The 24,646-nt window shown below is 41.9% G+C and overlaps 1 protein-coding gene across 2 annotated transcripts in view; it reads right to left on the bottom strand.

The window, feature by feature from the left end:
- LOC119564991 (butyrophilin subfamily 1 member A1-like) overlaps window positions 1–24,646 on the bottom strand; it is a 41,294-nt gene that overhangs the window by 1,879 nt on the left and 14,769 nt on the right. Inside the window, exons 4-11 of one of the 2 annotated variants that reach the window (XM_037888748.2) lie at window positions 24,337–24,357; window positions 22,655–22,675; window positions 18,700–18,720; window positions 8,388–8,408; window positions 7,812–7,832; window positions 7,391–7,411; window positions 4,690–4,710; window positions 1,047–1,073 (exon numbers count right to left, since the gene is read on the bottom strand). In XM_037888748.2, coding sequence (XP_037744676.1) covers window positions 1,047–1,073; window positions 4,690–4,710; window positions 7,391–7,411; window positions 7,812–7,832; window positions 8,388–8,408; window positions 18,700–18,720; window positions 22,655–22,675; window positions 24,337–24,357 — 174 coding nt within the window. The remainder of the gene's footprint in view (window positions 1–1,046; window positions 1,074–4,689; window positions 4,711–7,390; window positions 7,412–7,811; window positions 7,833–8,387; window positions 8,409–18,699; window positions 18,721–22,654; window positions 22,676–24,336; window positions 24,358–24,646) is intronic. The other variant, XM_037888749.2, reaches the window with a different exon arrangement.

Genomic DNA, 24,646 nt, shown 5'->3' with positions numbered 1-24,646 from the left:
GAGGAGGTGTTTAATATGTGCTTAAAGTTTAGCCCTTGTATAAGTACCCTGCTGAACTGGGGCCTTAGAAAAAACATTAATCTCCAAACAGCCAATCAGATTGTAGAGAAGAAAATTATTGCACCTTATTGGATCGCTGTGCTTCCCTATTGTCTCCATTATTGTACTATAAATGTTATAATGGGCTATCTCATTGAAAATAGTTTTGTTTAGAGGCTAGAAGGGGCGGATTGAGAATCAGGACTCCTGAGTTCTATTCCTCTCTTTGACACTGACTCACTGGGTGAGCTTGTTCAAATATCATAAGCAGTCTCTAGAAATTGTGTATAATACCAACTTCACTGAGGGACAGATCCAGATGGATTAATATTTGCAAAGAGCTTTGAGATGATCAGAAGAAAATAGAAATAAAATGCAAATTACTGTCACCACCTTCACATCCATATGTGCCATAAATCACCATGATTACAGATGTCTTTTATCACCCCCTTAATGACCATCACACAGTATCATATTAATTTTTCCACCATCACTATAAACAGCGTCAATCCCACCACTGCCAGAGCTAACTTTTTGACATTGTCTTAGTCAGTTTCAAATGACATCACAATGCCACACATTTTACTCTTGGCCACAACTACACAGCATCATAACCCCTGTCATCATTACTCATATTACTATAACCAATGGAATCACCACCACTGTCACTATCTCATCTGTGCTTTTAACCTGCTCCATATACTGAGGCCCTGACTGTTTCCTTAGACAAAACGCTAATTTCGGCCTGATTCTGATCTCACATCAGTGTAAATAAGGAGTGACTCCACATAAATCTATGAAAGTACATTGGTATGATATTGGTATGAATTGAGAATCAGGGCCCGATATAAATGTGATTTTTTTGCCCAAGTGAACGCTATGTAAAAACTGAGGATGGCTCCCAGGATTTGTTCTCAGCTTAACAGCATTTTCTGGTATGTTTCTAGTTTGGTTGCTGTATTCACACAATGATTTCTTCACCCTGGAAGAAATGTGTTTTCTGTTACCTGTTTCATTGCGAGCCCTTCTCCATTCTGAAATCAGAGTGAGAAATAACAGACATTGAATTAAAAGAGGCCCATACTAAAGATTTTCCTGCCTCTGGCAATAATAGGATGCTACAGACTGAGGAAACAATAAATTGTGCAGCAGAAAGAAATATAGAAATTAATATGCACAAAAATGTCCCTAGAATGCACACAGAGACAGATGTAGTATACCTTCCCTACATGTGGGCTTTTCTGAAGTCTTATGATTAGAAACCTGAGCGGGGGTCTTGGTCTGGCTAAGAACTGCTTTGTCTGTCTTGCACCTCAAGCCAATGCCTCATCTCATCATGTAACCTGCTCTTTTCTGGGAGTGGTATGATTTCAGCTTTTTTTTACAGAAACTAAACTCCTTCACGCTTCCCCCTCATCGAAGCACACACTGTGTCAGACCACCAAAGACTCTGTAAACAACAATTCAACCCCCACTATTATTATTTATTTCTGTAGTTTGGCCTTAGGAATATACCCCAAATAAGATAGGGACTTGGGTGTTGAAATACCCAGCTTTGCAGCATGTAAATTTTAGGCACCTAGCCATCAAGTGGAATTCACAGGGAGTTAGATGCCCAGACTCCCTATTCACCACATAGTACAGTTTGTAATTAATAAATTAATCTATTTTAAGAGCTGGATGTGGGAGACTAATATCTGATAGGCAATGGATAAAAAAAATAGCGTAAGGTTTAAATCTGAAATACAAGAAACATACAGGCTTTGGCCTATAAAATATTTAGCTTAGCCTAATTAGGCCTTTGGACAAGTTAGCCATATTATAAAGCTAATTTACTTGCGCTATCTTAATAATAAATCTGCTGAGCTTGTGTCTATATTTGAATGCTGATGTTTTCCAGACTAACTGAGTTTGGATAATAATATCTATAAGAATTAGAAACTACAAGATGACCATTGGTAGCCCGGGTGAAATGACTGAGACTTCCTTAAGGTAAAGTGCATGTTACTCTGGTGATAAGGTGATGTAAATGTTATTAAGTAAAAAAAAGAACTATGCATGTGTCCTATCAGGTGAAGCATCCCCCTGATAATATCAGGGTGCTCCCAGAGATGAACGTGCATATTAGTGAGCTTCAGTGTCATATATATAACTTATTATAAATAGGGCTTGACAGATGGTTGGAATCATCGCTTTTTGGATGTCGCCGTTTCTTGACCCTTAAAAGGAGCCAGACACCTCCATTCTCCTTAACGATTCCAAGTGGATATGTAAGTAGGAAATAATTGGAAATACTGGTGCTTGACATTTTTTTTCTAGTCATTGCAATATTTATTCAACAGTCATATTAATTGCAGTTTTCTGTGTGATAAGACTTTCAATAAAGGCACAGCTGATTAAATGTGATAATTATTTGTCACATGGTCCTCAAGTCTCAAGTCTCCAACAATGGTGCCCCCCACACGGTGGAGAGACAGGTGCCAAATAATGGTCTCCACAAAAGCCAGCACACTAGACAGGGTGCCACATAACTTAGCCAATGGGAGATGGTAAGCCCTGCCCTCTCAGTCTGTGCTGGAGGGAGGTGCCTATCTCTGCTTGTGATTCTCAGCCATGAGCTGTCTCCTGGAGGGAGGTGCCTAACCTGTATCTTACAAGAAAAGCAGCAAGTGTGCCTAACTTCATGCAAAACGTCTGGGGAGAAGGATAATATCCTTTGTAACCTTTAGCCCAGTGGTTACAGCACTCACTCAGGATATGGGAGACTCTCAGTTCTCACCTTCTGTCTGAGATGGAGCAAGGATTTGAACTTGGGTTTCCCACCTCTCACCTGAGTGCCCTAATCACTAGTCTGAAGGTTACAAGAGAGATCTAGAGCTCTGACTAAAAAGCACTCAATGAAGCTAGGTGTGGGGGTGGAGAGGTAGAGTACTAAAAGCTACTGTTTCCATCATACTCTCCAACTCTGATCTAGCTCAGAAATGTTCCCACTGTGCAGAATAAAGCAGCCCGAAAGATGCTCTAAACTATTCTGGTTACCTACAGATCCCATGGCTATTGCAGAAGGTAGGTAGCATGGATGCCAAGGCATGCTACCTTATTACTAGCCACTCCCTTTCGCTGAGCCAAAAGGAGGGTGCTATAGGACCATGTGTAGCGGCTGTGTACCATACAAAAGATTCCCCAGTGCAAGGGCAATACCCTAGTGTTCAGATCTGTTTTATTTTTGGGGAAGGGAGAAGTAGTTTGTGTAGTGAAAGCAGCATGAAGAAGCTCCAGTATGACTGAGAATATGAAACAAAACATTTGTTTAAATTCATAGAGTTACAGTTACATAGTAGAGCACAACATGTAAAACAGATATTTTTATCTTCTCAAAATCATTTCTTCAATTACTAACACAAACCCTATCATGATAAAATAAACACCATAAATATCTTATGCTAGCCTCCTGCTTAGACTCAAATAGAAAATTAATGGAAGAGGAGTCACAGCATTATTGAGTGTCTATACTGTAAAGTTGCACTAAAAATCACTCGTTCAGTTTTAGATCAGAGAGAAAATAAATACAAATATTCTAAGGTAAGGAACCAACTTGCTGTGGGAGGAAGTCCTCAACAGTTCTGTTATGGGGATTAAAAGAAATCTGTACTCAATTTGATTAACACAAAACTCAAAAAATCAAAGTAAACCTACTGTTCTGTTTCTCAAGCTTCTCTGAAAAGCATGAAAATAAAATGTATTTCAAAATAATAGAAGTCTTTCAATATGCAATACAGAATCCAAATTTAAAGTAAGGAATAGATTCCTCCCTCCCCCCACTCCACTTCCTTTGTGATAGTCAGGGTATGTCTATCAGGGAGGTGATTCCCAGCTTGGGTGAATGTACATGCAACTGCTCAGCTTGAGCTTTGCCTAAAAATAGCAGTGTGGTTGCAGTGGTCACTGGCTATCTGCCTAAGTATGTAACCAGGGATTGGATGGCACTGTACTAGGGTGGGTAACCCGAGCTGCCACATCTGCCACTGTGTACACATTGGTATTCTTAGCACACTTATTCAAGCAAGAAAAATAACTATATACATGAATCCACATACTGGGTTGTGTGGGATTTTCTCCTTGGATCGAGGAAAGACATTGGAATGGAAAAATACCTGTTTTTCTTTATGAACATTTCTCTGAAGGGGAGTAACATCTGAGAAATAAAAGAGAACTTACCTTTCTCCTTCTTGAGTTGGTTAGCAATAAAAACAGTGTGATTTCAATTAGAAATTGAGTGAACACATATTACCGTACCACACTCAAGGAGATCCCCCATCAGATCTCCCCAGTCGTCAGCTGACAGTTTTCTCATCCATCTGCTTTCCTACACACTACACCTGATTCATCACCCAGATCTAGTAACAGCTCGGAATCTTGCATTCCAGAACTAAAAAAAGCAAAGGCCCTTTGCGTACACAAAACTGGAGACCCAGCCCACGCTCCACTGACTCCTGTTTACAAATACCCATCTCCCAGCTGCCCATTACAGCTTATTGACAATGGCTTAAAACCTGAGTTTGTTGAAGGAACTACAGTGATCCCAACAAAATACAAGTAATTTGCGCTTAGTTTCATAAATGCTGAACTAAATAATCAAAGTACACCTACCATTCTCTTTCTCAAGCTTCTCTGAAAAACAAATATAAAAATTATTTCAAAATAATATGCAAAAAGAGTAGCCAAATTTAGAGTAATGTACAGATTCCCTTCCCTGTTCCACTTCCTTTGTGATACTCCAGGTATGTCTACACAGCAGCTGGGAGGTGTGATTCCCAGCGTGGGTGGAGGTACACTCAATAGCTCTGCTTGAAGTTTGTGCCTAAAAAGAGTGGTGTCGTTGCAGAGCTCAGTGGCTGGGGCTTGGGCTATTTGCCCAAGCCCATATCCAGGGGGTCGGGGTGTTGTCCTTGGATGACTAGCCCCAGTTGCCGCCTCTGCCACCGTACCCATATTGCTCCTTTTAGTGTGCTACCTCGAGTAAGAGAAATAACTGCATACATGAACCCCTTTCCTTGCTTGTATGGGCCATCTGAATAAAGGCCAATTTTCTGACAGTGAGGTGAATACATTGGTACTCTTCGTTTCAGACAGAGCCTGCTTCTGTCTGAGTGAAATTGTTCACAAACCAATCATAACTTCCTCATTTTCTCCTGGAGATCACAAATATTAGAATCTAGTCAGCCATGTTACAGACTAACGACACTTTTCTGTGGAGTGTGAATACTGTTACCGAGCAGTTCAAAGTGAGGTGTCAGAAGATCAAAGGCGAAATTTAACTCGATAAACCTTGCTCTGCAGCAGTATGAAATCCAACAGTAAGCAAGTGTTTGAGGTCTGAAACAGGACAAAGTACACTAAATACATAAATATAGATAATTATCTTCATAATGAAAAGACATAGAATCTGTTTTTAAGGCTATCTAGATTTTTAAACTGCATTCATCACTATACTATCTCAGAGGTTGAGAAATGAGAGGATTAAAACACAGACGGGGAGTGAGAACATGGCACATAACTCGATTAAAGAGGAAAAATGCAGAAAATATGATTATGTCGTGAAAAGTTTTTAAATGTTTTGTATAAAAAAAACCCCAGAAACATTAAAACTGAGTAAAAAGCGAAGTTCTATTCAGAGTCTAAGCTGAGTTTTCTTTTGCTGTTGCACATCTTGAAATTAAATTTTGAATAGCGGTCGCTGGTTTGCAAAGCATACTTTTGAGACCCCTTGTGTCCAGAGAACCTGTATCTCCTCTTCACTTAATTTGGAATTGTGGGTGCTCAAAAACTCTGAAAATCCAGGCCCACTTTCTCTGAAGTTGGAGATGCAAAATCAATGGCAAGTACAACAAAAATGTGATTTCTAGGCAATAAAACACATTTCTAAGCTGAGAGAAGAAGGAATGAGAACACAAAATTTGAGAAAGAAATAATATTTTTTCTTCATTGTGGAAGTTTTACTTATTTTTTTCTTGTATTTATTTATATTGTGATTTATTTCATTTTATTTTTTTCTTTGAAACTCCTAGACAATCCCATAAATACTTAAATTTCTATTCTGAAAAAGAACATTAATATTTAAGCATTCACTAAACAGGCTAAACTTCCCTTTGGATAAGCACAAATAGCTCCTATGAAAATAAGGGGTTATGCATGCAGGGATGGTCAGAACAGACCTCTCCTTTTCTTCAAAAATAGACAGAGGATTTAACTCCTGTTATCAGCTAAAGATCCTCCAACATACACACACAAGCCATCTCTAAACAGGGCCAGTTTTTATGGTACTCACCCAGCATGTGGGATACTCAGTTTTCACCTTCTGCCTGAGGTGGGTGACAGATTGGAACTTGGGGATTTCTCTCCTCTCACCAGAATGCCCTAGTCACTAGGCTGACGGTGATTAGAAAGATCTGGAGTAGAACCTAAAGAACTCAGGGTAGGAGTGGGGAGGAGGAGTGATGAATACTTCTGCATTCATTGTTTGCTCCAGTTTTGAGCTGGTTCTTCCGCCAGATGTTCCCACCTTTCGGGATACAGTAGCTTGAAAGATGCGCTAAACTGTTCTCGATACCAACAGATCCCATGGGTATTGCAGAAGGCAGGTAGTATGAATGCTGAGACATGCCCTCTTTTTCCTGACCAGACCCCCTTACACTGGAGAAGAAGGAGAGGGAAATGGAGGCGTATATACTGGCTGTACACCACAGAACGGTGCCCCAGTGCAAGGGCAATTCCCTAGTGCTCATATTCCTTGGGGTGGTGGTGTGGGGGAGGGAATTTGTGTAGTAAGGGGAGCCTGAAGATGGTGCAGTGTGGCTGAGAATACAAAACAAAGTATTTGTTTAAATTCATAGAGTTACAGTTTCACAGTGGTGTACATGTAAAATAGATATAATTTTTTTCTTCTTAAGATTTCCCGAATTAGTAAAACACATCATATTGTGAAAAAATATTATTTCCTGAAAAAAATAAACACTGTAAATATCTTGTTAGTCTCCTGCATACACTTAGAGAGAAAATTAATGGAAGTGGAGGCATGGCAATATTGAATGTTTATAATGTAATATGATACTTTAAATCAGTCCTTCAATTTTAGACCAGAGAGGAAATAAGTACAAATATTGCAAGGTACCAAACCAACTTGCTGTGAGACAAAGTATTCAAGAGTTCTGTTATGGGTTTGAAAAGCAATCTGATGGGTAATGAACTCACCTTGGATTGAGGAAAGACAATGAAATGAAGAAATATCTGTTTTTATTTAAGTACATTTTTCTGAAGGTTAGCAGCAGCTGAGAAATCACAGAGAACTTACTTTTGTCATTCTTGAGTTGGTCTGCAAAAGAACAGTGTGATTATAATTAGAAATTCTGAGAACACAGGTTACCTTACCTCACTCAAGAGATCTCCCTGCAGACCTCCCCAGTCACTGCTGCCAGTTTTCTAATTCATTCCCTTTCCTATACACCACCCCGACCCATCACCCAAATCTAGTAACAGATCAGAAACTAAAGAAAGCAAAGGCCCTATGCTGGCACAAAACTGGAGACCCAGCACACACCCCACTGACTCGTGGTTAGAAATGCCCATCTCCCAGCTACCCATTATCACAGACTCCTTATCGACAATGGCTGGATCCCTGAATCTGTTGAAGGAACTATTGTGATACCAACAAAATACAAGTAATTTGCGCTCAGTCAGATTAACACTGAACTCAAAAATAGCAGTAAACCTACCGTTCTCTTCCGCAAGCTTCTCTGAAAAAATGAAAAATTTAAAATTATTTCAAAATAATACAAGTCTTTCAATATGCAAAACGGTAGCCAAATTTAAAGTAATGGACAGATTTCCTGCCCTGCTCCACTTCCTTTGTGACACTCAGCGTATGTCCACCCAGCAGCTGGGAAGTGTGATTCCCAGCTTGGGTGGATGTACACTCAATAGCGCTGCTCGAGCTTGTGCCTAAAAGCAGCAGTGTGGTGGCAGTGGTCAGTGGCAGAGGCTTGGGCTATGTGTCCAAGCACATACCCAAGGGCTCTGGCAGCGTTGTGCTTGGGTGACTGACCCAAGCTGCTGCCTCTGCCACTGTGTCCACACTGCTATTCTTAGTGCACTAACATGAGCAACAAAAATATCTAGATCCATGAATCCTGGGTTATGTGGGATTTTCTTCTTGAAATTTAAATGAGAGACAGCCATCCAATAAAGGCCAATTTAAAAAAAAAAGAACAGTGAGATAAATACATCCATGATTTCAGCACAGAACCTGCATCTGTGTGAGTGACACTGTTTGCAAAGCAAGTCCAACTTACTCAGTCTGTCCTGAAGTTCACCTATGGGACAAGAGCAAATGTTAGAATCAAAGCAGCCATGTTTCAAAATTCATCTGAAAGTGACTAACACCACTTTTCTGTGGAGCATTATACAGTTACTGAGCAATTAAAAATTAAGTTTGAGAAGTTCAAATCCCAAATTTAGCTTGATGTAACTTGTTCTGTAGCACTGAAATCTAACATTAATGCCTGGTCTACCTAGAAAATTAGTTCTGCATAACTACTTCACTCAGAAGTGTGTGACAATCCATAGCCCGGAGCGGCGTAGCTAAACTGATCTATGTTTCTGTGTAGACATCACTAGGTTGATGGAAGAATTCTTTCATCGAATTAGGCTTGGTCTCCACAACCAACTACGTCGCTCAGGGGTGTGTATTTCAAACCCTTGAGCGACACGGTTATACGGACTTAACCCTTGGTGAAAACAGCGCTATGTCAAGGAAAGGGGGCTGCCGCCTCTCAGGGAGCTGGAGTACCTACACCAAAGGGAGAAGCTCTCCCATCAGCATAGGTAGCATCTTCACTAAGCGCTACAGTGGCAGAGCTGTAAGTGTAGACAAGCCCTCAGATACTGCCTCTCACAGAGATGGATTACCCCATTGGCATAGGTAGTATACACACTGAAGTGCTACAGTGGGATCTCTGCAGCAGCGCCCTTGTGCCACTGTAGCATTTCAAGTGTAGACATACCCTAAGGTATGACACAGGACAAACTGCGCCAATGATTCAACCTGGGATGGGAGGGAGACACAGATATAGTTACATAAAATATTTTAATAATGAAAAGATAGACTTGACAACAGATTCTATCTAGATATTTATACTGCATTCATCATTGTACAAGTGGAAGGTGTCCCTGGTGCCTGGACATCCCAGTACCTGAGCAAGAGATACGGGGGCCTGTGTCAGCAGAGAGGGTACCCTCAAGGGAACCCTCATCTTCCCTATCCCCAGAAGAAGTCCCCATGGCTCCTGCCATGCCTACTCTCAATAGGCATGACAGGGTTATAAGGCCAGTAAACAGGATAACTTACGATGCACCTGGATTGGTTAGTGAGGAAGTGATATACTTAGTTTACAGGCTTGTGGCAGCCACAGTGGGTTTCCTCAGACCCTTTGAGGAGAACTCACATAGTTGGTATAATCTGGAGCGTGATTTGCCAGGATGACAAATTCTTGGCTGGGGGAAGGATGTAAGCAGGGTCTGAACGAATGCTTCCCTGACACCTAGCTGGGAGGGGGGGGAGAGACCCTGGGTGTGTTTATGTAAATACAGCTTGCTCCTCTTTGCTTAGATTTGCTAGATATTCAGCTGATGCAGTGTTGTTTTGCTCATTGTAATCAACTTGGCTGGTGTTGGGTCACAGATTATGTTAGTACTGAATGCAGGGGTACTGAAATATGGTTGCCAATGTTTGCTACTAGCTGTCCCTCTTGAATGATGGCCTTAAATTGATTGTGGTATGACTTGGACAGCTGTTTAATAAAATTGTTCAGTTTTGAATAGTTTACATAATCATACTTCACTGTGAGGGCTTGGTAATTGGTGATTTGAAACTGAAGCATGGCCAAGGAGTATGCCTTCCTCCCAAAGAGGTCTAGACACTTCCAGTCCCTATAGCAGGATTGGGGATTGGGTATGTAAGATTATAGAAGTGCAAGATCATATTGAATGAACTAGAATAAGTTTTAGGCATACTTTTTGACTTGTAATGTCAGTCCCTACCCCAAAGTAAGGAGAAATAAATCCTTGCAATTAAATAGTTTAGTCATAATTTACTCATCGAGTTTTAATTAATTCATTATTATTATTATATTATTGTTATTATTTTATAGCTAGCTAAATAAAAGAGGTTGGGTCCAATGCTTCTCTTACTTACTCTTGTTTTAAACTGATGTAACTATTGAGTATTTATATTATTGATTTCTAAGCCGCTGTACCCTGTGATAGATATGACAAACACAGACCTTTCCAGTTTTCATTGCAGATCTAAAAGTAATGCTGGTTCTAGCAGTATTCCCTAATTTAAGTATAGGAAATATTGCTAAAGCCAAAATGATTTTTTTAAATGCACCCACTGTATTCATGGGAAGGGAAGGGTTCAGTATGGAAATCATAATATTTCTATTTTCTACAATTTAAGTGTGAATGAAAGTGATGACAAATCAGCACAGACACATTGCTGCCCTCCATAAGAGTCTTTGAAAAACAAAGCAAATATTAAAATATTCACACTTTTTGTTCTGGGAAATTAAGTAAATACAGAGTGAAATCCTGCTCTTCTTACTCATAATTAGAGCTGGTAAAAAGTTTTTAAACAAAAATTCTCCCATTGACCTTGCACTGTCTACGTGGGGAGTTAGGTCAGCTCAGCTACATCACTCAGGGGTGAGTATTTTTCACACCCCTGAGCAACATAGCTGGGACAACTTAACTTTTGAGTGTAGACTTGGCCTATGTCTGGAAAGCTGTGTCAGTGTAATTAGTAGCCACCGACACTATGACAATGGCTCCGGTGGTAGTGAACCCCTTGACTTTGAATGACTCTGTGCTGTGCCCAGAATCTTGTAGGAAATGAAGTCTAGAAATTCCACAGTGGAATCACAGAGGCAGAAATGGTATCAAAGGAATGTTCTTTAAGCCAACGGGCTTTTTCATAGCCAGGAACAGAAGACCCAGCTGGAGAGAGCACTTGGACTGTAACTCCACGACTGGCTTTAAGAGTAAAATGATTTGTGGTTAAGATATTCCCTTTCTCTGCATGTGTGCCCCTTTGCTATTATGTTGTCTCCAAAGAGGTTGAAAACAAGCTCGGATGCTAAATCCACAAAGGGATTTAGGTGCCTAACTGCCACTTTAGGCATCTGAGTCCAAGACTTGGATCCTCAAAACCTCTACTCTATGCCTAACCAGGGATGTGGGATAAGGAGGGCACTTGCACCCCCCAAGACTTCGGTTTGTTCTCCCCCACCCCCGACTTTGCAGGTCTATATGCTCCATTATGTCTTCTACTTTTTGCCCTCCCCACACTTTCCAGAATATAATATCATCACATATAATGTTATGTATGCTGACACAACTTTGCCCCACATAAAGAATTTTTTTGATATGACACCCTATGCCAAAACCTGTAGGTGCCTAAATTTCTGCCCGGCGGGCCTGCTCAAAGCAGCCTGAGTTCAGCACCTAGCTCACACCTACGCCCCAGTGGGTGCTCAAGCTAGATGTTCCCCCACCTATTTTACCTGTGGGGACTGAGTGGATAGGCATTCTCAGGGGTTGCCCGAGAGCACACCTACCAGTCAGGCTCCACACAGAATGCAGGTGTAGTTAGCCCACTCACCCAAGATGTGGGACACCTGGTTTAAATCCCCACTTTGACTGATTTGGAGCAGAGATGGAATGTTGGTCTTCCACCTCCCAGTAAGGGCTCTTACCACTGATCTACAGGGTATTCTGTGAGGGACTTCTTCTCTTAACTTCACCCATTGAATCTGTTCTACTTTATAGAAAATAATTGAATATTCACTGCCACACAGTGAATGTGACTGAGAGTGACTCTGTAGCCTGGCAGTTGGGCACTCAGATGGGAAGTGGGAGATGCGGTTCCAGTTCCTGCTCCAATGGTGTTTTAAATATTTTATACAAAGTGGAACACCTTCAGTAGGAGAGATTGAGAGGCCTCTCATAGCAAAATGTCCCATAGCACTGTGCTTTGGGGAGGTAGAACACCTGGGGTCAAATCCATGCTCCATATCAGGTGGAGCTGGGGTTTGAACCAATGTCTCCCCCATCTCGGGTAAGTGCTCTAACCAGTGGGTTATAGAGAATAAAGGGTCTACCTTCTCTGCAGCTGACCCAGTTAAGGTACCCAACACTCTTTGAGAGTTGAGCTGGGTCTGTGGATTCTATTAGGCAACAGGGTGCTTAAAGTGAGGCATTGTAAACCTGAGTCTCAGTCCCCTTTTTGGATCTAGCTCAGAGAGCCCACAGTCTTGGTTGAACTCTGAGGGTTCATACAAGGAACTTTCAGAGTTGGGAGGTCTCAGCACTGCTTTCAGGACCTAGGACAGTTGGACTATGAAGTCCCTCATCCCAAGAAAGGGCCCAGACAAGAGGTCTGACTCTGGGACAGTGCCTTAGGAGACCCAGGACTTCAAATAGTAGCTAGATGCCACCTAAAGGTACTTGTCTTCTGACTATGTGGGACCCAGAAAGTGACTCCAGGGCAACAGAATGGTTACCGTACAGAGGTTTACTAGGCTAGGTTGTAACAAAGGGGTATTTAATCTAGCAAAAAAGGCCTAACGAGAACCAGTGACTGGAAGTTAAAGCCAGACAAATTCAAATGAGAAGTAAGGCACAGATTTCTTAATATAAGTGTAATTAAACACAGGACCAAATTCCTAAGGGAGGTGGTGAATTCTCCAACTCTTGATGTCTTTATATCAAGAATGGATGTCTTTCTCAAAGACTCATAGACTTTAAGATCAGAAGGGACCATCTTGATCATCTGGAAGATGCTTTTGTCATGAATAGGGAGAAGGGTAGCAACCTTTATGTATCCTTGGCAACTGTACTGGATTGCCTTACCTGTAAGGGGTGAAGTAGTTCAAATAACCTAGTTGGAACTTGACCAGAAGGACCAATGAAAAATGAAGATACTTTCAAATTTTAAGGGGGGGGGGGAAGGATCTGTTTGTTGTTCTCTTTTGTTGTTCCCTTTCCAGACGGAGGGAGAAGCCAAGCAGGTACAATATTTCCTGAAAATATACCTGGAATAATCCATCCAAAACCACAGAAATTGTAAGTAGGGCAAGGAAATACGTTAGGTTGTCTTTTGTTTTGGCTTGTGAATTTTTCTATGCTCTTCTAATAGGTCCCAGTTTGTTGTAGAAAGAGGACTTTTATACAAGGAAACTCTTTCTGGTGGGCACCAGGAGGACTGGCATCCTCAAAGACAGTTGGTGGTTCCAACTAAGGACCGGGTGCAGCTACTAAGCTTAGCCCATGATCATCCTAGTGGCCATGCTGGGGTGAACAGGACTAAAGACTGTTTGGGGAAGTCATTCTACTGGGAGGGAATGGGCAAGGACGTTTCTACATATGTCCGGTCTTGTGAGGTATGCCAAAGAGTGGGAAAACCCCAAGACCAGGTCAAAGCCCCTCTCCAGCCACTCCCCATAATTAAGGTTCCATTTCAGCGAGTAGCTGTGGATATTCTGGGTCCTTTTCCAAAAAAGGCACCCAGAGGAAAGCAGTACATACTGACTTTCATGGATTTTGCCACCCGATGGCCGGAAACAGTAGCTCTAAGCAACACCAGCGCTAAAAGTGTGTGCCAGGCACTAACAGACATTTTTGCCAGGGTAGGTTGGCCCTCTGACATCCTCACAGATGCAGGAACTAATTTCCTGGCAGGAACTATGGAAAGCCTTTGGGAAGCTCATGGGGTGAATCACTTAGTTGCCACCCCCTACTGTCATCAAACAAATGGCCTGGTGGAGAAATTTAATGGAACTTTGGGGGCCATGATACATAAATTCGTAAACGAGCACTCCAATGATTGGGATCTAGTGTTGCAGCAGTTGCTCTTTGCCTACAGAGCAGTACCACATCCCAGTTTAGGGTTTTCCCCATTTGAACTTGTATATGGCCGTGAGGTTAAGGGGCCATTACAGCTGGTGAAGCAGCAATGGGAGGGGTTTACACCTTCTCCAGGAACTAACATTCTGGACTTTGTAACCAACCTACAAAACACCCTCCGAACCTCTTTAGCCCTTGCAAAAGAAAACTTACAGGATGCTCAAAAAGAGCAAAAAGCCTGGTATGATAAACATGCCAGAGAGCGTTCCTTCAAAGTAGGGAACCAGGTCATGGTCTTAAAGGCGCTCCAGGCCCATAAAATGGAAGCATCATGGGAAGGGCCATTCACAGTCCAGGAGCGCCTGGGAGCTGTTAATTATCTCATAGCATTCCCCACCTCCAACCAAAAGCCTAAGGTGTACCATATTAATTCTCTAAAGCCCTTTTATTCCAGAGAATTAAGGGTTTGTCAGTTTACAGCCCAGGGAGGAGACGACGCTGAGTGGCCTGAAGGTGTCTACTACGAAGAGAAAAGTGCTGGTGGTGTGGAAGAGGTGAACCTCTCCGTGACCCTCGGACATATGCAGCGACAGCAGGTCAAGGAGCTGTGCGCCAGCTTCACGCTGATGTTCTCAGCCATCGCAGGATGGACCGATGGGCATACCACTCCATTGACACAGGTAATGCTCACCCAATTAGAGCCCAACCTTACCGGGTGGCTCCTCAATCCAAAACTGCTACAGAATGGGAGATCCAGGACATGCTACAGAGGGGTGTAATCCACCCCTCCCGCAATGCGTGGGCATCTCCAGTGGTTCTACTTCCCAAACCAGATGAGGAAATATGCTTTTGCGTGGACTACCATAAACTAAATGGTGTAACTCACCCAGACAACTATCCAGTGCCATGCACAGATGAGCTATTGGAGAAACTGGGACATGCCCAGTTCATCCCTACCTTAGACTTAACCAAGGGGTACTGGCAAGTACCACTAGATGAATCTGCCAAGGAAAGGTCAGCCTTCATCACCCATAAGGGGCTGTATGAATTTAATGTGCTCCCTTTCAGGCTGTGGAATGCACCCGCCACCTTCCAGAAACTTGTAGACAGTCTCTTAGCAGGAGAATTAGGAGAATTAGGAGAATCTGCAGTTGCCTACCTTGACGATGTGGCCATTTTTTTTGATTCATGGGCAGAACACCTGGAACATCTTCAAAAAGTCTTTGAGCGCATAAGGGAGGCAGGACTAACTGTTAAGGCTAAAAAGTGTCAAATAGGTCTAAACAGAGTGACTTACCTTGGACACCAGGTGGGTCAAGGAAGTATCAACCCCCTACCAGCCAAAGTGAATGCTATCCAAAAGTGGCCTGTCCCAAAGTCAAAGAACCAGGTCCAATCCTTCTTAGGTTTGGCCGGATATTACAGGCAATTTGTACCACATTACAGCCAAATCGCCACCCCCTTGACAGACCTGACCAGAAAGAAACAGTCAAATGCCGTTCAGTGGACTGAAGAATGCCAGAAGACCTTTAACCAGCTTAAAGCGACACTCATGTCTAACTCTGTGCTAAGGGTCCCAGACTTTGACAGACCTTTCCCAGTAACCATAGACGTGTCCGAGCGTGGTGTGGGAGCAGTTTTAATGCAGGAAGGATCGGATCAAGAATTCCATCCTGTCGTGTTTCTCAGCAAAAAACTGTCTGAGAGGGAAAGCCACTGGTCAATCACAGAAAAGGAATATTACGCCATTATGTACACTCTGGAAAAGCTATGACCATATGTTTGGGGACAGCGTTTCCACCTGCAAACCAACCATGCTCCCTAAAGGGCTTCATGCCATCAAGGAAAATAACAAGAAACTTCTTTGGTGGAGTTTAGCTCTCCAAGGTTTTGATTTTGAAATACAACACATTTCAGGAGCTTCTAACAAAGTGGCTGATGAACTCTCCCATGAAAGTTTCCCAGAATCAATTGGCTAAAATCGTCCTTAAAAAGTGGGAAATACTGTTTGTTCTTATATAATCAGTAGTATGTCTAGAGGTGTATGTGTCTTATTTACTCTGTTTTCTCCTAGAGCTCCAGGAAGAAATCACAGCCAGTGTGGAACAGGCTGTCCAGCACCATCTGTGATTTGGGGGGCGTGTCATGAATAGGGGGAAGGGTAGTAATCATAGAATCATAGAATATCAGGGTTGGAAGGGACCTCAGGAGGTCATATAGTCCAACCCCCTGCTCAAAGCGGGACCAATCCACAACTAAATCATCCCAGCCAGGGCTTTGTCAAGCCTGACCTTAAAAACTTCTAAGGAAAGAGATTCCACCACCTCCCAAGGTAACGCATTCCAGTGTTTCACCACCCTCCTAGTGAAAAAGTTTTTCCTAATATCCAACCTAAACCTCCCCCCACTGCAACTTGAGACCATTACTCCTTGTTCTGTCATCTGCTACCACTCAGAACAGTCTAGATCCATCCTCTTTGGAACCCCATTTCAGGTAGTTGAAAGCAGCTATCAAATCCCCCCTCATTCTTCTCTTCCACAGACTAAACAATCCCAGTTCCCTCAGCCTCTCCTCATAACTCATGTGTTCCAGTCCCCTAATCATTTTTGTTGCCCTTCACTGGACACTTTACAATTTTTCCACATCCTTCTTGTAGTGTTGGGCCCAAAACTGGACACAGTACTCCAGATGAGGCCTCACCAATGTTGAATAGAGGGGAATGATCACGTCCCTCGATCTGCTGGCAATGCCCCTACATATACATCCCAAAATGCCATTGGTCTTCTTGGCAACAAGGGCACACTGTTGACTCATATCCAGCTTCTCGTCCACTGTAACCCCTAGGTCCTTTTCTGCAGAACTGCTGCTGAGCCATTCGGTCCCTATTTTCTTTATGTATCCTTGGCAACTGTACTGGATTGCCTTACCTGTAAGGGGTTAAGTAGTTCAAATAACCTAACTGGCACCTGACCAGAAGGACCAATGAAAAAAGAAGATACTTTCAAATCTGGAGGGGGAGTGTTGCCGGCACCCAGTGCCAGAGGCAAGCAACAGCAGGGGTTCGTTGCCCGGTGTGCGTCACCCAATAAACACAACGGGGTGGAGAAGCAGAAAAGTTTATTTGCAGCTGCAAACAAGGTACAGGGAGAATAGAATCTCAAATCCTGCACATCAGAGCAGGTCATTACACACACTTTTATATTCCTTAATGCTACTGCACTACACATCAGCCAATCAAAGCTTTACACAAATACTCTGCCTTCCTTATATAGGTTACAACAATATTTATTTCCTGCAACCTCTAACAAGCATTCCTAGCAACTTAAACAACCAGCACATCCTTTCTGGCCTTGTAACTGTTTCTCCTATTATCTTTAACTTGGCATCAGCAAACCTTACACTATGAGGCATTATCTGCGGCTGCAACATTGTTTTAAAAGCAAAAGAGCTTACTCAAACCAGCCAGGCCTGAGTTCTATTAAGGGGGGTTAAAAAGAAGCCCTTAGGCCTAAAGCAGGGAGACTTCCTCGACCCTTATGCCCTTCCATCCCCTCGACTTAACTAGTGGCCATGCCCTGGGGTCTCCAACAGGAGGATTTGTTTGTTGTTCTCTTTTGTTGTTCCCTCTCCAGATGGAGGGAGAAGCCAAGCAGGTAAAATATCTCCTGAAAATATACCTGGAATAATCCATCTAAAACCATAGAAATTGTAAGTAGGGCAAGGAAATGCATTAGGTTATCTTTTGTTTGGCTTGTGAATTTTTCTATGCTACAGAGGTAGTTTTATTCCTGTTTTTGTAACTGTGAAGCTGAGCCCAGAGGGGAATCCTCTGTGTTTTTAATCTTTTTATTACCCTGTAAGTTACCTTCCATCCTGATTTTGCAGGTGTGATTCTTTTATTTTTTTCATTATAAATAAAGTTCTTCTTTTAAGAACCTGATTGATTTTAGTGTCCTGAAGACAAAGGGTCTGGTCTGTGCTTACATTGCTAAGGCAATTAGTTGGTATATTATTCTCAAGCCTCCCCAGGAAAGGGGGTGAAGGGGTTTGTGGGGATATTTTGGGGCAATAGGGGTTCCAAGTGATCCTTCCCTGAATTTTTGTATAAATCACTTGGTGGTGGCAGCAATACCGTCCAAGGACAAGGAAAGGAATTTGTGCCTTAGGGAAGTTTTAACCTAAACTGGTAGAATATAATTTTAGGGTTTTTTTCATGAGGGTCCCCACAACTGTACCGCAGAGTTCGGGGGGGGGGGGGAATACCCTGACAGCTTTAGTCAAACATGAGTTGGTGGGCTCAGTAGAATGGTAACTGGGTGCAATCCTATGGCTTGTGTTACACAGGAGATGAGACTATATGGTGTAATGGTCCCTTTTGGCCTTAACATTTATGAATCTGTTAATCTAAACCCAGGTTCATCAAGGTATTTAGGCACCCAACTGCCACTGAAATCAATGGGATTTAGGCAGCTAAATACTTCTGTGAATCTGGACTTAGTCTTTACATGGCCTTCCTTCCTTCCCATGCAGTAATTCCACTGATTTTCAATCCTGGCATGCTTACAATTTAGGGGTGGGGAGTAGGACATGACTCATGGCCATTTGTACGTAAAAGGTTTAAAAATTATTTCAAAACAAGTGAACATTCCATTTAAACCTCTGTGCTGGGTGAGTATAAGTACTCAGAATTCAATGGTAACTTACTGTTTTCATCACAGTTTTGGCCTGAAAAAGAGAAATACATTTTATAAATATTCTTTTTTAATTTATTTCATTTTTAATTGTGGAAACATAATAAAGGTTGATTAGCTAAATATATTGCTAAAGTATCCCAAATATAATCAGAAAAAAACACTCAAAATTAGGTCTGATTCTGCTCTCAGTTATATAAATTTAAATAAAGAGTAAGTCACTGAAATATCGGGCCCTTTATTTTGTCTAACTGGGTCATGATTTTGATAGCTTGAGGCAAAATGACAGAATCGGTTCTTAGTGGCGGTTTTATGAACAATGTTTTGCAGTCAGTGGACTAACTCTGTATTTAATTGTCACAGGCAGAGTGACAATTCTGGAATCTTCTTCTATAAGTAAGAAATAATAGACATTCCAAAAAATAACCCAAAAGACACTCCTCCAATCCTCTTACCGAATGTTTTACCCCTTATTTTCTTCCAGAAACCCTACTGATTTTGGCTTTCAAAACTTGTATCCCATTTAGCTTTCCTAAAGAAGTAGTAGAAGAAACCCATTCTTGTGGTATATGTAGGAATCAACAGAAATATACCCTTCTGTGGATCACCTGTCTCAGCAAAGACAAAAAATATATAGTTTTTAAAAATGCAATTTTTTTGTCTACAAAAACCAATTGCATTGTCTTGTCACTTACATCTTGATTTAATAATTCAACCTTCAACCTCAAAGTAAAACTTTATGGAAAATTTTGAAATATTAAATTAAAATCTTAATTATTAAAATTGGTGAGAGAAATAGATATGGTAGGAGAATAAGGGAATTTCCATTATAATCCAATTTAAATGTGAGTGAAACTGATGAAAAATCAGCACAAACTCACTGCTGGCCTCCCCGAGAGTCTTTGAAAAGCAAAGCAAACACTGATATATATACAGGCTTTTGTTCTTGAAAATTAAATAAAGGGTGAAATCCTGCTCCTCTTATTCATGTTTGAGCTGCTAAAAAGCTTTCATCCACAATTTTTTCCTGATGAAAAATGGCATTCATTTAAAATATTTATTTATTTGTCAGGAAAATATTTTTTTTACAAGAAGTTTTGAAAGAAAATGAAAAAATTAATTAAGTTTGGAAGTGAATGTTTTGTTTTGATTGAATATTTTTGTAGGGGAAAGAAACACTTGAATTTTGACCATCTCTAATGACTACTCATGTGAATAAGGTGAGCAAAAATGGGCTCAAAGTACTCAGTACTGGGATGTGTGGGATACCCACATCTCTCACTAAAATCAGAGGGAGCTGAGAACACAGCATCCTAGGAGATAGAGCCTTAAAATATATCTTCCCTGTACAGAGGTTTGTGACTTTATCAGACATATTGTAACAAAAGACAAAGACTGAACACATTTGCTTTTGGTTCTTGCTAACCAGGGGCTCTAGTGTACCTTGTAGACTTAGTCCCTGGTAAGGGGTGGGGCAAGCTGCATTCTTCCCAGAGGGAACACCAGATGTTATTCTACCTCAGGATGCCTCCAGAAACTCCTAGGCTTGAAGAGGGTGCATGCTTGTTACCCTCCCCCCAGCACCACACACACTTCCTATGCTGGCTGCTTAAAGAGTTTCCTTCCATGACACTGATGGAGAAGGCAACGTTAACAAACAGGAACAACTGGTAGAGGTACAATAATATCTGAGAGATAAGGCAGGTGAGGTAATATGTTTTACTGGACCAGCTTCTATTAGTGAGAGAGACCAGCTTTCGAGCTTACTCAGCGCTCTTCTTCAGGTCTGGGAAAGGTACTGAGGGCAGGTATCCGCTACAAATTTACATCGGTGCAGCAGCACTGATGCAGCTGCGCAGCTGTAGCACATCTGGTGAAGACTCTCTAAACCGAGGTGAGAGATCTCTCCTGTTGGCTTAATAACGCCACCCCTGCGAGAGGTGGTAGCTATGCTATGTTGGTGGGAGAGTTCAGTCTACACAGAGTGTTAAGGTTGGTATAACTACGTCACTCAGGAGTGTGGATTTTTCACATCCCTGAGTGACGTAGTTATACTGAAGTAAGTGCGTAGTGTAGATCAAGCCACACAGTGTCAGAGCTAAATACAAGATTGAACAGATTGTTTAGTATAAGTAGTTAGCACATATTCTAAGGGACCATTCAAGGTGAAGTGGCCTGTTACATCTTTGCAGTCATAGGACAAAACAGGGGGTTAGTGGGTTACAGGTTGTTGTAATAAGCCGTAAACCCAGTGTCTTTATTAAGACCATGATTTTTAGTATCTAGCAAAGTTCTGAATTTAAGCTATCAGACTCATCTTTTGAAGGTTTTGTGCAGGTTTCCTTTGAGGACCAGGACTGAAAGCTCAGATATAGAGTGAGCATTTTGAAAAAAGGTGTTCAGCCACAGGTGATAGGGTGTTTTTGTTTTTTATCATTTTCCTGTGGGAGTTCATTTGAGAACATAGTGATTGTCTGGTTTCACCCACATAGTTGTTGTTGGGGCATTTAGTGCACTGGATGAGGTACACCACATGTTGTGATAGGCATGTGAAGGACTCATGAATCTTGAATGGTCTCTTAACACATATTCTAACTACTTATGCTAAACAATCTGTTCATAGGTGCCAGCTTCCTCATTTCCCCAGGGGTGCTCGATCCCCACTCCTCACAAGGCCCTGCCCCCACTCCACCCCTTCCCCAAGGCCTCACAACCGTCCTGCCTCTTCCCACCCCTGCTGTGCCCCGCTCTGCCTCTTCCTGTCCCATTCCGCCCCTCCCTCAAGCACACCCTACCCTCGCTCCGTCCCCTTTCCCCCCAGTGCCTCCTGCACACCACGGAACAGCTGATTTGCAGCAGGCGGGAGGCGCTGGGGTAGAGGTGGAGGAGTTGATCTGTGGGGCTGCCGGTGGGTGCTGAGCACCCACTATTTTTTTTCCATGGGTGCTCCAGCCCTGGATCACCTGAAAGTCGGCACCTATGAATCTGCTCAACTTTGTGTTTAGTTTTGACACTCTGAGTACCTCTCCCAAACCTGAAGAAGAGCTCAATGGAGCAAAAAATTTTGTCTCTTTCACCAGTAGAAATTGTTCCAATACAATATATTACCTTGTATCTGTAATATCTTGGGACCAACACAGCTACAACACTGAAAAGAATAATAATATCTGACCACATGTGAAAGAACTGTGGTATCTCTCAGTGTAATTTAGTTATAAGCACTCACTTTGAATGGCCTGCAATATATCCCAAAGTAATTTAGTTATATGCACCCACTTCTTCCCTCACATTGTAACATCTATTCCCGCTCCCCCTATAAAAGAATATACACTGGAGCTGCTTGTGTCAGCAGAGTTAAGGTTGCATTAAAGATTTCAGTTTCACAGGAATTTTAAACCTTTGTTTTTTAAAAATCTCATAAAAATGGAGAGGAGTGCTCTTCTGGCAGAGATAAAGGGGAGCGTCTGTGAAACAGGGACACTATGATTTTCAGCACAAAGTTTTATGCACTGAGGGGCTGCTCCCTTTGAAGTGAGTGGGAGCTTTGCAATGGACTTTGTTGTGCTCTGGCTCAAACTAATAAAACTTGATGCAATGAAACTCTTGTCCATCTTTCTCTCTCTCTTCCATGGGGAATTATGGTGTTCAGAAGCCCCACAGCAGCACCAGTCTGTACTGTGATTCTGTGCTGAAAAGGGATCAGCAGTTAGGGTTGGGATACAGCACAGAACCTGGGGTAGGTACCAGTGTATTCTGTAGACTCTGTGCCTGTCCCTGCAGGAGTCAGAACCACTACAGAGAAAAGTATTCTGCAGAAGATAGTAAGGAGATGTGTTTATTATTCAGTGTATAAAATAAAGCTGCATTGGCATCATCATTAAGAAGCAGGCATGCCCCCGAATAAGCAACAACAATAGCCCTTTAATTTTAGAGCTCTTCTCAGATTTTCAAAAGCAATAGACACTTACCATATTCCTCCAGGAGTGGTGCTGCAAAAATCAGCAAACGTTTAATCAGATTAAATAATCTAGAGATGATAGAAAATTCTTATACAAAAGCATGAATGGATATACAAAATTAGGTTGCTAACCCCGAAGAATTGACCAAATTATGTAAAGGCAATTAAATACAATAAAAATTAGGGAGATTTTCAAAAGCACAAAGGGCAGCTAGGTGCCCAACTCCCACTGAAAGTCTTTGGAAGTTGAGTGCCTAACTCCTACCTGATCATTTTAAAATATCACCCTATGTAATATTATGTTTAAGTCTGTACACAAACAAAATCAGGTTTTAAGACTGTGCTTCACTCACAAACAGAACTCAGCTTCTTAAGTTTATGGAATACTTTGAATTACCCTGAAGAGTATGACTTTTATTACTTCTGCCTGCAGCAATGTTGAGATAGGCACAGGAATAGAAGGGTATAAACTCATCCATGTTCCCACCTATTCCAAGGCTGCTGGTTCAGTCCCTGATGCAGATTAGAGCAGGCTTGAGGGCTTCTCTAACTTGCACCGACTATAACAGCCCCTATGCATGGTTGCACTATCTGAGAATAGCCGGATTGCATTAATTCCCCAGCTATGGCCCCAACTCCCCTGAAGCAGCATAACACCTGTGCTGGGGATTTCTGAAGAGGGTTTATAGCCAGCTACACCACATTGTGTTTGTCACAGAACGCCCCCACACCTTGCCTTGTTCTTGCCATGCTGCTGCCTTGAGCCCAGCCTTGCCCTTGCCTTCCAGTTCTAAGCCAGAGCTCTTATTCTTAGCTCCTGACTCCTGCTATGACCCATTGCTTTGGAACTAGGCCTCTGACTCCGGTTCTGACCTTGGCTTTGATTCCTGGCTCCTTATGCCAGCTCTAACCACTAAGCAGGTCCACTGACATCCCAGTCACTGACAGAGTGGTCCCCATGGCAACAGACTGGTCACCCTACAGAGGTGTACTAGACCATACTGTAAGAAAGGGGTCTTTAATTTAGCAGAGAAAGACATAACAAGTACCAGTGGCTGGAAATTAAAGCCAGAAAAAATCAAATTAGAAATAAAGCACCTATTTCTTAACATGAGGGTGATTAACCATTGGACCACAAATTCCAAAGGGAAGTGGCAGATTCTTTATCCCCTGATGTCTTCAAATGAAGAGTAAATTTTGTTCTCATAGACTTATGGACTTTAAGGTCAGAAGAGACCATCTTGATCATCTGGAAGATCCTCTAGGCAAATACAAGGTTTTGGGTTCAATAAAGATGTAACTGGGTGAAATTCTATGGCCTGTGTTACACAGGAGATGAGACTATATGATCTAATGGTCCCTTTTGGCCTGAATATTTATGGTTCTGTTAATATGCACATAGGTTCATTAAAGTATTTAGACTTAACTCCTATTGAAATCAATGTGATTTAGGTGTTCAAAGCCTTTGTGAATCTGGGCTTTAATCTTTACATGGCCTGCCTTTCCATGACATGGAAAAAAAGGAAAACCACTCCTTTTGAATCCTGACACACTTGCAATTTGCGGGCAGGCATGACTCAAGGCCATGTGTATGTATAATATTTTCAGAAGGATTTTCAACACAAGTGAACCTTCCATTTAAACCTTTTGTGCTGGGTGGGAGTAAGTACTCATAATTCAAGGGTAACTTACTGATTTCCTCAAGCTTTTGACCTGCAAAAGAGTGATACACTTTATAAATATTGCTTTTTTATTTTCTTTTTTTAAGTGGGAAGACTAAAGGTTGATTAGCTAAATACATTATAGACTCATAGTCTTTAAGGCCAGAAGGAACAATCATTGCCATCATCTAGTCTAACCTCCTGCACGTCACAGGCCAGAGAATCTCACTCACCCACTCCTATAATAGATCCCTAATCTCTGGCTGAGTTACTGAAGTCCTCAATTCATGATTTAAAGACTTCAAGTTAAACAGAATCCCCCATTTACACTAGTTTAAACC

This window comes from Chelonia mydas, unplaced genomic scaffold (assembly GCF_015237465.2).
Source record: "Chelonia mydas isolate rCheMyd1 unplaced genomic scaffold, rCheMyd1.pri.v2 scaffold_49_arrow_ctg1, whole genome shotgun sequence".
In the NCBI taxonomy this organism is placed as follows: domain Eukaryota; kingdom Metazoa; phylum Chordata; order Testudines; family Cheloniidae; genus Chelonia; species Chelonia mydas.
The sequence above is the reverse complement of the archived record's forward strand: the minus strand, read 5'-3'. Positions and strand labels throughout refer to the sequence as shown.